General features: G+C 35.6%; 1 protein-coding gene across 1 annotated transcript in view; it reads right to left on the minus strand.

Moving 5' to 3' along the window:
* RYK (receptor like tyrosine kinase) overlaps window positions 1-12,702 on the minus strand; it is an 86,220-nt gene that overhangs the window by 14,579 nt on the left and 58,939 nt on the right. The window contains exons 9-13 of the mRNA XM_055321189.1: window positions 11,734-11,820; window positions 8,339-8,408; window positions 2,716-2,848; window positions 1,343-1,452; window positions 1,020-1,179 (exon numbers count right to left, since the gene is read on the minus strand). Of these exons, the coding sequence (XP_055177164.1) occupies window positions 1,020-1,179; window positions 1,343-1,452; window positions 2,716-2,848; window positions 8,339-8,408; window positions 11,734-11,820 (560 nt within the window). The remainder of the gene's footprint in view (window positions 1-1,019; window positions 1,180-1,342; window positions 1,453-2,715; window positions 2,849-8,338; window positions 8,409-11,733; window positions 11,821-12,702) is intronic.

Consider the following 12,702-nt stretch of genomic DNA (forward strand, 5'->3'; position numbering starts at 1 on the left):
GAAGCAGGCTCCATGCACCGGGAGCCCGACGTGGGATTCGATCCCGGGTCTCCAGAATCGCGCCCTGAGCCAAAGGCAGGCGCCAAACCACTGCGCCACCCAGGGATCCCCACACACATATATTTTAAAAGAAATGAATACTAGATCTAAGAAGAAAAATCTGAACATTTTATGAGTTAACCATGTTGAATGTAAATCAATGGGTACTCTCACCATCACATTCTAAGTACAGCTAGAAGAATTTGGGTCACAGACATTTTAAATGCTGGGGTTCCTGTGTGGCTCAGTTGATTAAGCATCTGTCTTTAGCTCAGACCATGATCTCAGGGTCCTGAGATCCAGTCCCACACTGGATTCCCTGTTCACTGGGGAACCTGCTTCTTCCTCTCCTCCCTGCTTGTCCTTTCTCTTGCTATCTCTGATTATCTCTTAGATTTGAAAAACCATATAGTTCTACTTTAACTGATACTATGTTTTAAAGTTATGTGCTAAAACCAAAGTTAAACTCATTTGCACCCCATGAAAACAGCTTTGCTTAATGTAGGAGCCGGTAAAGAATCCCAGCTACAATTCAGAACTTCTAAATAAAGATCTGGCAACCCCTCAAAACTAGTACCATATCAATAATAGTACAACTGGTCCTTAATGATACTCAATATACAGCTGTGTGCTAACCTAAAATCAAACTCTTTCTCTTTTTATATTACTTGAGAAAAATCAAAAACAAAAATGTAACCCTTCCCTCCCCTCAAAAAAGCTTATCCTGGATTATACAGGAGGGTCCTAAATGCAATCATATGTATCTTTACCAGAGACAAGCAGAAGGAGTTTTAAGAGATAGACATAAACAAGGAGAAGGTGATGTGAACATGAAGCAGAAAGATGTAGCCAGGAGGGATGCAAACAGTCACCTTAAGCTGGCAAGGAAGTACACTTACTAGATTAAAACAAATAGAAAAATAGTTAAAACATAAAGCCTGTTCTCCATTCTACTGATATGCAGGAGTCCCAGCACTTACCACATCACTAGCGCTGGAGAACTCATTATTAACCAGACTTTCCAGAGCCATCCACCGAACTGGCCTGTTTTCGTTGTCCCCTAGACAATGATAGTCCATGGGGAACAAGTCTCTGGAGAGAGCATTATCTGTGATCTTAACTTGAAGTGTGTCATCAATGCTGAAAAGTAAAGACATGAACATCAAATACAATCAGAGTATTTAAAACATTTGGATCACAGTTACTCTTAAATACAATACAATGCCCACTGTAACTCCTGGAGACAACCCCAAATCCAGAGAAAACCAAACATGAATGACAATGACGAGCTCATAGCACCTACACACAGTTTCTAGCAGCCAGGTCTTTGTGGATAACTTCCCTTCTGGCCAGATAGCTCATTCCACAGGCAATCTGAATTGCCATGTGTACCAGGTCTTGTTGAGAAATTGCCTGTGGTTTAAAAAAAAAAATGACATTGTTTGCAGTTAGCACAAAAATGATGATGGCAGCCAGCTGCTTATTTTATTCCACAATCCTACTCCATCCCAAAATACTTCTTTACACCTACACACAGAGTTTTAAAAAGCTACTTCTTCACCAAGAATACATTCCCATAGCTCTCTATAATATTTGTATCTACTATAGTCTTACCATTCTGCAATGTAACTTACCATTTACTTTACCACCTCTCTCATCTCATATTGGGAATAGCTCCCCAACATCCAGGACATACAGCAGCTCCTCTATAATTCAGCTGTTCCATGAATGCCAAATTCTCAAGGTAATATTTAATTGCTTATTATTCGATAACCTGTTCTTTTCTTAAAAGCTAATAGTTTGGATTAGGAGATGATCTCTGGGGACCATTTTCAAGCTAATAGTCTACAGCTCTCACTACTGCTATACTCCTCTAGAGTCAGCATGCCAGTCTGTGGGCTGGGGAATGAAATTCTTCCTCAGGTGATGCTGATGGGCTACAGCCTCCAACAACTTGTTGGGAACCCTGACTTTAATCCTGTCAATTTACAAAGTGTCCTGATGTATTAAGTCAAATATTCAATACAGCTTTCAAAGCCACTTTCTCCTGGCAACTGTAGTAAGTACATTATTATAAACCCTAAAGTAAACTAAATGTGGCTACAAGTTACAATAGGCAACAAAACATCAGCTAGGCTTTAAGACATCTACCATCATGTGCCTGGAATGTAACCAAATGCTCCACAGCTATGTGCACAAGCAATAAAGAGAAGAAAACTCTTAGATGACTGACATCTTATAGCCAAGGATATTAAAAAGAGATCCAATTATCCCCATAATTCAGACTTCTAGTCACCACCGGCTTTTGATACAATATGAACCAAATGACTCAGACAAGTGTGTTTCCACTCCTAGAAGGGAGATCTAGTATCAGTGCCTTCAAAGAGTTATCAGGAAAATGACTGAGATGGTGTTAGAGAGAGTCTGAGGTAATTATAAATAAACATATAATGGATAAAATGGAAAAATTTCAGCATAAGTAAAGTGCAACCTTCAAAACAGGTATCATAAATCATCTTCCTCTAAATCAACAGGTTATAAATACCTTCTGGCTCATTTTGAGTTCCTTTTTGCAGGGTTTTACACAGTTTATATATAAGAAAGTTAACATCTACTTTCAAGGAAACTATCAGAAATTCCTGGTAAATTATTGATAGTTGGGCAAATTTTTCTCACCTGAGGATTATTGGCCTCTACTAATTTGCACTGCCGTAAAAACAATTTAAGATTCCCCCAATTCATGTAAGGCAGTATCACCATGGGCTTTTCTCCTTCTTCTATACATACATGCGTAATAGGAAGAAGATTTCTAAAAAAAAAAAAAGAAAGAAAGAAAGAAAGAAATCAGGAAGAAGATAAGTGAAATCTAAAATCTCAAGGGCTTATTTTATAACCTAAAACAAAACAAGAAAATCTCAAACATACTTAAAAATGATTACCATTAAAAATGTAATAAAATTATAAATGCCCTTTGAAACTAGACTTGAATATTTTTCACATATGCACTTTCCTGATAGAGAAGAGCTATAAACGCAAAGTTGTTTCCTATGGACTGGATTCTCTGAAGATACATTCTAGCCACACTCAATCTTTACTATTAAGAGTTAATCAGAGACATTTAAAAAATGACTTGACACATTCTGAGTGTATTATATCATCCCCTTTAGTCCATCAATACAATGGGGGGGGGGGTGGAAACCCATGCAGACTATGGACCAGAATATGATCATCAAGAAGGCCTCAAAGAGGCTGCAACTGTCACAAAAGCAAGATGTCCTTAGCTGGTCATATGGGACTCAGAATCTGATTTCTAAATCCTAAATTTACCATTTATAGATAGTCTGTGCAACTCTCTCCTGGCCTTAGTCTCATACCTTTATGGCATCACACCAACCATAAAATTCGTTATGAATAAAGCCAAAGCATGTAGTAAACAGTTTTGTTTCTTTTGAAATTTCCACAGCACACATAAATACTTCCATCTTATCACTTAATGACACCTCTTTCTACTAGTATCTGGAAATAATTTAATTTTCTCCAAGGTTACGTACCTTTTTACATAATTATCTTATTTTTCCCCACTATGCTGAAAATTTCTAGAAGACAAAAACTAAGATGAATTCTTATTTTTACACCCAATGTTTTGCATTCTGTGCCAGAAAAAATAAGCATTTAATAAATATTTGATAACACAATATGGCCTTAAAAACATTCCTACTCTTTAATTTAGCAAATTCTGCCTCGAAGGATATTTAATAAGAAAATAATATTAAACATTAAAAAGTTACATGAACAAGGATAGTTAATACAATATTAATAGCAAAAAGTTGCAAACAACTTCAACGTGCAAATGTAAGGAAGGAGTACACTCAAATAACAGGATAGTATATAACAATTAAATGGTCACAAAGAGATGTTAAGAGAACAGGAGTAAATGTTTATCTTACAGGAAAGCACGATACAAAATTTATATATGTTTGCAGGATAATTCCAAACATGGAAAAAAATAGTAAAACTCCACAAAAATATGACAAGAATTGTAAGTTGTTGTCTTTAAGTTGCAGGGCTTTAGACCATTTTTACCTTGCCTTTTCTGTATTTTCTAAATTGTCTCAACTAAGCATGTCTCTTTTAAAACCACACTCACACAATTCTGGCCCAACAATGCACAAGTGAAAGCTACGGGCTCCCTTCATGCTACACAGGAGTTACTAAAAGGGAAAGCACTGATCCTGAGAAGCTGGAAAATGAGGACTCAAGGTAACCCCCTCTAGTTAGCTTCTGTTTTCATTAAAGTCTAACAGTGGCAGTGCTGATTAGTGCCACTTAGTGAGGAAACCCATGCAGAGAGAGGTTAGGTAATCTGCCAAGGACGAACAAAAAGTGCACAGAGAAAAAAATTCAAAGTTTCATCTGATTCCAGAAACCCTTGTGCTTTCCCCTGGACCACTGGATATGCTCTTCCAGGAGAGCAAAAAAGGAATACATGAAAAGTGACAAAGCCTCTTTTCATATCACGTCCCACGCACAATAAAATGATTACAGCAGGTCTGCATTTTAGAGGCAACTGAGCACACCATGATTTTAGTAATGTGAAGTTACCCAATTTAACCCTCCCAAGATTACTCCTCTGCTCCTCTCCTCATGTCTGAAATCCACTGAGCAGAGTTAAAGGTATTTTGGTGCTGTTTGAGATCAAATCATTAAAAGCTATCTAGAAGAAGTAACAAGCTGCATGAACATATTTTAAAGTACAAGTGGCTGGTTTTCGTTCTGCCCATTTCATAAAGAAAAAGTAGATAAAGAGGAAAATCTGAGACCTCGATGCAGAGTGGATGAGAGCAGAAACTGGTGCTGTGGACAAGAACAAGGCAGAGGAAGGGAGGTTTTGTGGCAATAAGGAACAAGAACTACATCCAGTTCCCTGTCTTGCTCAGTGTCCTTGCAGAGAGAGAGCTGGGAGGCACTCAGTGTTCAGAAAGTCACCATCAGGAAACTTGGGCCAGTGGAGAGCCAAACTACAAGGAGAAATAACTCAAGAGTCCTTTGTTACGAAGTACTTCTGATGTAATTTAAATAAAAATAAATTTTGTTTACACAGCTATTTTAATGTAGAGTAAAAATTATTCTCACAAATTCCAGTGGAAAAAGGAATAAAAAGAATTTCAAAATAATTTAAAGTATTTCAACACTTTACAATTCTTACTCGTGGAATGTTAAAACATGAAGTAATAAACATGTTTCACATGTGGAATTACATACTATAACTAGTTCTAAAAAGTTAAATTCGGAAACAAGGTATTATTTCTAATTGACTGTATTACATTTGCTTGATCAGTTTTGTAACATGAACACTAAAGCTCATTAGTTCATTTTTATCCCTCAGGCCTAGCAGAGTTGCAAGTGCAAAACTGGCACTCGTGGTTTAGAATAAGAGAATGAACAAATAAATTTATAGAGACAGCCATGACACCAGGGGTCAAAAAGTAAAGCATCATAGGCCCTAGTCCTCAGTCCTCTTAAAGATAAAACAAACTGTTACAATGAATGGAAAGAACAATAATGTACTTTTCTATAAATTGACAAGGTGTTCTGCTCATTGAAAACTAGGAGTCCTAGGGCACTTGGGTGGCTAGTCGGTTAAGCATCCAACTCAAGATTTCAGCTCAGGTCTTAATCTCAAGGTTCCAAGTTCAAGCCCTGCACTGGGCTCCACAGTGAGCATGCCACCTACTAAAAACAAACAAACAAACAAACAAAAACCAAAACCAAAACCTAAGAGTCCTGGTATTACTGTATAGGCAGGAAGAATAATTAACTATGACCAAACTATATAATCTGCCTCTAGAAGACTTTCCCTGATCACTAATGTTCAGTATCAACCCCATTCACCATGTGGAATTCCATCACCTAAGGGTGTTCTAGGGCTGCTAATTCATTCTGATATGATGCTGGAAAACCCTACAGCTGAAAGTCACATGAGAAATGCTGCGAATACTTGCTCTGAACATTTTCCAGCCAAAGCATCTCTGGGCTACAGTACATAAAAAACTGCTTCTTGGGAAAATCCTGGCTTTGTCTACATTTGTCCCTCTCTCACTTCTGTGAAGTGGTGCAAACCTTTTACCAGGTAAGAATACCAGGTAGGTACTGAAGTTGTAAGTTGACATCACATACTAATATTAAACACTTTTGGCTCTGCCCCACAGAGTCAGCATAAAAGAATTTCAAGCACTTCCAATATTGCCAAAGAGATTTCCAAATGACCATTACCTATTTCTTGTTTTGTTACTCAGAGGAAACAAAATGTGTTTTTATAGAAAATACCATCTTAGGGATGAGTTATCCATCCATTCTCCTCTGTAAGTTCTACACTTGGACTGAATCAGGCCAATGGAAGATAACATTTTTCAACCACTTGTCTTTAACCCTTCAACAGGACATCTTCAGTCTCTCAATACTATATGTTCAATTTTTTCAAAGGTCCTTGGGCTTTCTTATGCTCAGTGAAACCAGAAAATTTATCTGTTCATTACATTAATCAATGTCCCAGGTATAAGCTTAATGGCATCTGTCTCAGACTTTAACCCTAGAAAACCTTTTTTCCTCCCCCAAAGAACATTTACACTTCTTTCCTTCTAATACTGAGATTTAACTTCTAATTGTTTAAGCTTAATTGCCCAGAAGCTAAGAGATTTTTATGTTCAATCACAGCAAAAATATTTGTATCTTTGTTACTGGCTTGTTTTCTCTTCCATCATCACAATGCCATAAACTCAGTCTGATTTTCAGTAACATTTTATTGATCTTACTACTGCTGCTTTCTTTTTAGGTTCTCAAATTCTTTCAAATATGAACCAAAGTATACACAAAGTTAAAAAATGAAACTCTGCACAGTCATCTTATTTTTTGGCAGAACCTAAGTAACTGTTCAAAGTACACAGAAATTAAAATGCATGCAAAAGGCAGCATGCATCACTTTTCCATGTGCTTTTATCCCCAGAAGTTTATAAATATCTTCCAAAAAGGATGGGTCACTGTCCCATTTTTTTTTAAACATACACAACCAAATCTGTAATAAGCATATAAACAAAGCTGACTCTATATGCTTTTAAAAAAAAAACAACAAAAGCCCTGCCAAAATACTGATACTGCTGTATACTGCAATACTGTATTTAAGCCCTTTTTGTCTCAGAATGTAGAAGCTTTCATTATAGCTCTGTGAGGAGGACTGATAATCAAGCTTTTTTTTAAAAAGCTCTTTATATGGAACTACAGTATTTTTTTTAAAACCATAACATGACTTAATGACAAGACAGTGGTTAAAGAAAATGCAGTACATCCATTCAATGAACTGCTATATAACTTTTTCATATTTTTATTTTTTAAAAAAGATTTTATTTATTCATTCACGATAGACATAGAGAGAGAGAGAGACAGAGACACAGGCAGAGGGAGAAGCAGGCTCCATGCAGGGAGCCCGATGTGGGACTCGATCCGGGGACTCCAGGATCGCACCCTGGGCCAAAGGCAGGTGCCAAACTGCTGAGCCACCCAGGGATCGCTATATATCTTTTTTAAATGAGAACATGAATTCATAGTGACTTATATGAAGAGTTAGCTACATTGTTTTGTTATACTGAAAAGCCCATTAACCTTGTTAAAGATAATAATGCTGTTATGATTATTTATGCAAACATTCTCATTGTGGGGAGGGAGAATTGCATGCTGGAAGTGAACTGAAAGTGCTGAGATGTCCAGTTTACTTTAAAATATTTCTACACTCATAAATAGCTATGTACCATCTGGATGGATAGTGGACATACATATATATACACCAAACAGAAAGGGCAAAATGTTAAAACTATCACTGAATTTAGGAAATGGGATTACTGGTGTTAATTATGCTTGTCTTTGGTACTCTATGTTAAAAAAAAAATCTCATAGCAGATATTTTTTAGTATATACATATATGTATCTTACTATTCTATTTTTTAAAGGAAAATATGTACACAAAATATGTAAAAATTCTCTTGAAAGCTTAGCTATGTTTATCCAGATGTGGACTTACATACTCTGCTTTATTTTCTTCTTTATACTTCATTTTTAAATTTTGTGCACTGAGCATGCATTTCACTTTAATATTCTAAAAAATAAGCTAAAAAAAATAAAAATAAAAAAATAAGCTATTCCAAAAAGCTTTCAATTCAGAACATATCACAACATTCTTATTATAAAAATGTAGCAAACAATGTTACCATGCTTAACACTTTAATGCTGGGTAGGTTTCTTCTCTCACCTGTGATGAAGACCTCGTAGCTTACAACTTTCTGTGAGCATCATTGTCACCTGAATTTCAGAAGCTTGATCTATACAAAGAAAAAGACTAATTTGTATGTCAACAGTAAAAACAGTAATAATATTTTATAAAGGTTCTGATCAATGCTACAAGACGGAGAAAAAGATACGAGGATTGGCAGATCCAAGATCCACATCCCAGGCCTACCTAGTAAAATACTGAACCAAGAGTAAAATCCAGGACACTGAAGTCAGGCACTTATGAGTCTGTGTCACATTCACTCCTTAAAAGTAGAGCTGTTGAAGCTAAGAAATCACAAATTTCATTTCATTCTAAAACTAACTGGAATCACTCTCTTCCATGCTTGCTAGCAGGTCCACTTTTCTAGACAACTTCACGTAGTTTAAAACCTTTGAAGGAATGTAAAAAGAGTGGACAAAGAGCCAAGAACTTGAAACACTTTGTACTTCTTTGGAAAAGGTGCTTCACACCAATGTCTACTAGAATAAACTCTAGTTGTCTAAAAACTGCTCAAAAATTAGAATCATCTAGGAATGGCAGAATGTGTCCTTATTTCTCCTTCTGTAATCTAAATAAATTTTAATTAAATTATGGCCAAGGCGATTTGAGAACTGGAGGGTCTTTTACAGATTGCAAGCTAGTAATAGTTGGAAGTCCACACCTAGTTAGTAATTGTTTACTTTCTTGCCAACTGGTACCAAGACCGAAGTAAAAGTTAATTTTTTAGGGCATGTCATTTTATGCATAATTTTTTTCAAATTCTTAACTTTAAAGAGCATATTCTATTAAGCAGAAGACACGAACTGGATGATGATCTAAGAATACTATGGATTGGAGAAAAAAATAATTGTATCCATTTAGTAAAAAGAATCATTTTTCTGGATTGCTTTCCTAGTCTAGTCCAAGTCTTATTAATTTTAAATATTGAAAGATTTAAGATGTATAAATCTGAAAAATATACTATAAAATGTTTACATTCCAAAACTTATAAGAAAAAAAGAAATAAAAAATACTTATTTCTAAACTGCAATATATCAGCAGCTATAAAACAAGGCTTTAATACCAATAGCCTCAAATTAATTAATTTTATGGAATTCAATTTCACAATATTCACTCTATGAAATTCAGATTCCTAATTTCAATCTCTGTACATTTCTACTGGAATGTCCATTAAGTCTGCAAATTTATGAGTTTTTTAAGAAGCCAAATTGCAATTTCTTGCTTATGTCTAAAAGCAAAGGGCAATAATCTTCTAAACACTTACTTCTTGCATTTTAAGCTGCACTTCTATGTGGCATGTAACGAAGTATATGGATTTGTGAAAGACCTTGGTCAGCTCTACATAGCTTCAAAAAAAAAAAAAATCCAAAAGAATAAATCTCATAGATACTCAATTGTATGGAGTTGAGGCAAGGACTGCGGTTAGTGCACTTCCTCTTTATTTCTCATGCAAACCGTAACCATATCCTGGCTAAGGACTCACTGTGCTTTCTCTTGTTTCCGGCTAGCTCAGAAAGAACACTATAATTACAGTGGTAAGGCACAGAAACAACCAAGGGACTACAATTTCAAGTGTATCCGGAGGGGGAAATCTTATCTTGTGAAACAGTTCCAGTATCCGCATTGTGTTTTCTTATCACTATTATTTCCCCTTTTCCCCCCTTCCAACCTTAAATCAATCCAATTCTGTACAGAAAGCTCTTCTGCTAATTTAAGATTCATTCAGAACAAATTAGTAACAGCTGAGTTATAAACTGTCCATAGATTATGTATAAACCCCAGAAGAAATATTAAAATTACAGAGAAATATTTCCTTAAAAATGGGGGAAAATGTAACAAAAGTCAACAGTTATTAAACTGAGGGTTCAAATTTTACATTTTCAAAGACTAATATGTAAAATATCCTTCAAAACTAGTCAGAAAACCTAGTGGACCTAACTTAAATATTACTCTTTAAAAGTGCTTTCAGGCTAGAAGAGGTAGGTAAATAAAATATATACTGAACAGTATAGTAAGTTAAACCATTTGTTTAGAAAACATAAAAGTTGAGTGTGTGTCTGTGTATGTATTTGCAGCATCCTTAAAGAACCAATCTACTAAATTAAAAGAAATCAACTTCCACATTTTTTTGTTAGGTTAGTACAACTTTTTAGAAACCATAATTCTACTCAGAATTCATACTTTCCATGAATTCATTTAAGAAGATTTAGAAACCTAAGTTCTTATAAATTAACTTTAAAAAGTTCATAAAATTGTCACCTCCTACATGTTAAACTGAATTTAATTTTTCTCTCAATTTCTGCATCAAAATGCTAAATTTGTTTTTCCAAAATTAACATCTTGTCATCTCAGTCTATATCATACACTGTCAGACATTAAGCACCCTATAAATTACCACATTTTTCTCTCTTAAAATGAATAAACAGATTTAACTGAGATTTAAGCTTTTATAAATAAATATCAATTATAAAGTAAAAAATTAAACATCATATTTCTCCAAAAGAATATTATGTGAAAATAGGTATTCTGTTCATGATAACCTAAACTAGTGCTACCCTTTAGCAAACAACTGGACAATATCTATCAAAATCTTAAATGTAAATACAATTGGGGCAGCAATGCCAACTTAGTCATACCTACAAAACTAAGCCAAGAAGTAGATAAACACACATGGGTATTTTCTGCAGCATTATATATAATAGCAGAAAAAAGGCAGGGGGAGTGGGAGAAAGGTAAGCAAGGCTATTCACCTTCTAACTTTCAGACTCATAGTACCTTATTTTTATTTTTTAAAATCCTTTATTAGACTGCAATATTGGGAGTGGGAAGGAGGGAAAGAGGAAAGGAGGAAAAACTAGTAACAATGTTTTTTTTTTAAATTTTTTTAATTATTATTTATTTTATGATAGTCACACAGAGAGAGAGAGAGGCAGAGACACAGGCAGAGGGAGAAGCAGGCTCCATGCACCGGGAGCCCGACATGGGATTCGATCCCGGGTCTCCAGGATCGCGCCCTGGGCCAAAGGCAGGCGCTAAACCGCTGCGCCACCCAGGGATCCCAGTAACAATGTTTTTAAGAGGGAAAAAACAAAGAATTTTACCTAGGAAAAAATACAGTATTAAATATAGCAACAATGAGGTCAAATGGATGTAATTAAACTACAAGCCTGGGCAATACCTAGTAAGTGTTTTAACATCTTAAATTATTAGACTTCTATTTTCTATACCTTACAAAAACAACTCAAATTCCCTCTTATTGAGTTAAATTAACATAGACTGACTTAAAGGTCTGGCAAAGACTGAGAATTTGAGACAGAATTTCACTGGCATGATTCACCTTAGGAAAGCATTCTAAAATGGAAAAAAAATCCTACCTTTAACTGTTTTTACAAATGCTTGTTTTTCTTTATTTGGATCCTTTTCATCTACTAAAATCCCATGGAAAATACGTCCAAAAGTACCTAAAAGGAAAAATAATAATTAATGAGACCATTGTATGACAACCTTCCTAAAATTTTAAGTACAAAATTACCTGGCACAATATAACTTAAACATAACAAGGGCATACGTGATCAACAACCTTACTCTAACCAATCTTTGTTTTTTAAATGACTATTATAAATACTTAGCAACTGGGGCACCTGGGTGGCTCAGTCAGTTAAACGTCGACCTTTAGCTCATGTCATGATCCCAGGGTCCTGGGATTGAGCCATCCCTCACCCAACCAGCATCCCCTGCATTGGTCTCTCTGCTCAGCTCTCTGCCCCTCTCCCTCTGCCCCCACCCCATTTATGCTTCCCCTCTGCCAAATAAATAAAAACTTAAAAATAAAATAAATTTTTAAAAGAAAAATTCTTTGTAACTAAGAAATACTTTAATGTGCTTTTAAAATGCCATATTTGGGATCCCTGGGTGGCGCAGCGGTTTGGCGCCTGCCTTTGGCCCGGGGCGCGATTCTGGAGACCCCGGATCGAATCCCACGTCGGGCTCCCGGTGCATGGAGCCTGCTTCTCCCTCTGCCTATGTCTCTGCCTCTTTCCTCTCTCTCTCTCTCTCTGTGACTATCATAAAATAAATAAAAATTTAAAAAATAAAATAAAATAAAATGCCATATTTAAACTAAATATATGAAAATTCTTTCTGAATTATTCTAAATAAACTAATGATATAGCCAGGAACACTGGAACTCAGTAATGGGGTATCCATAGAAGCATTTATGAATTTCTAGGCTTAGCTTCAGAATAATAACAAAGAGAAAAATGGACTCCCTCATATATTCAAAAACAGTCCAAAAAATGTGCTTCCTTTAATTACTATTTGTCACTGAGGGTGGTAGTTCAAGC

This window comes from Nyctereutes procyonoides, unplaced genomic scaffold (assembly GCF_905146905.1).
Source record: "Nyctereutes procyonoides isolate TBG_1078 unplaced genomic scaffold, NYPRO_anot_genome, whole genome shotgun sequence".
NCBI lineage: Eukaryota > Metazoa > Chordata > Mammalia > Carnivora > Canidae > Nyctereutes > Nyctereutes procyonoides.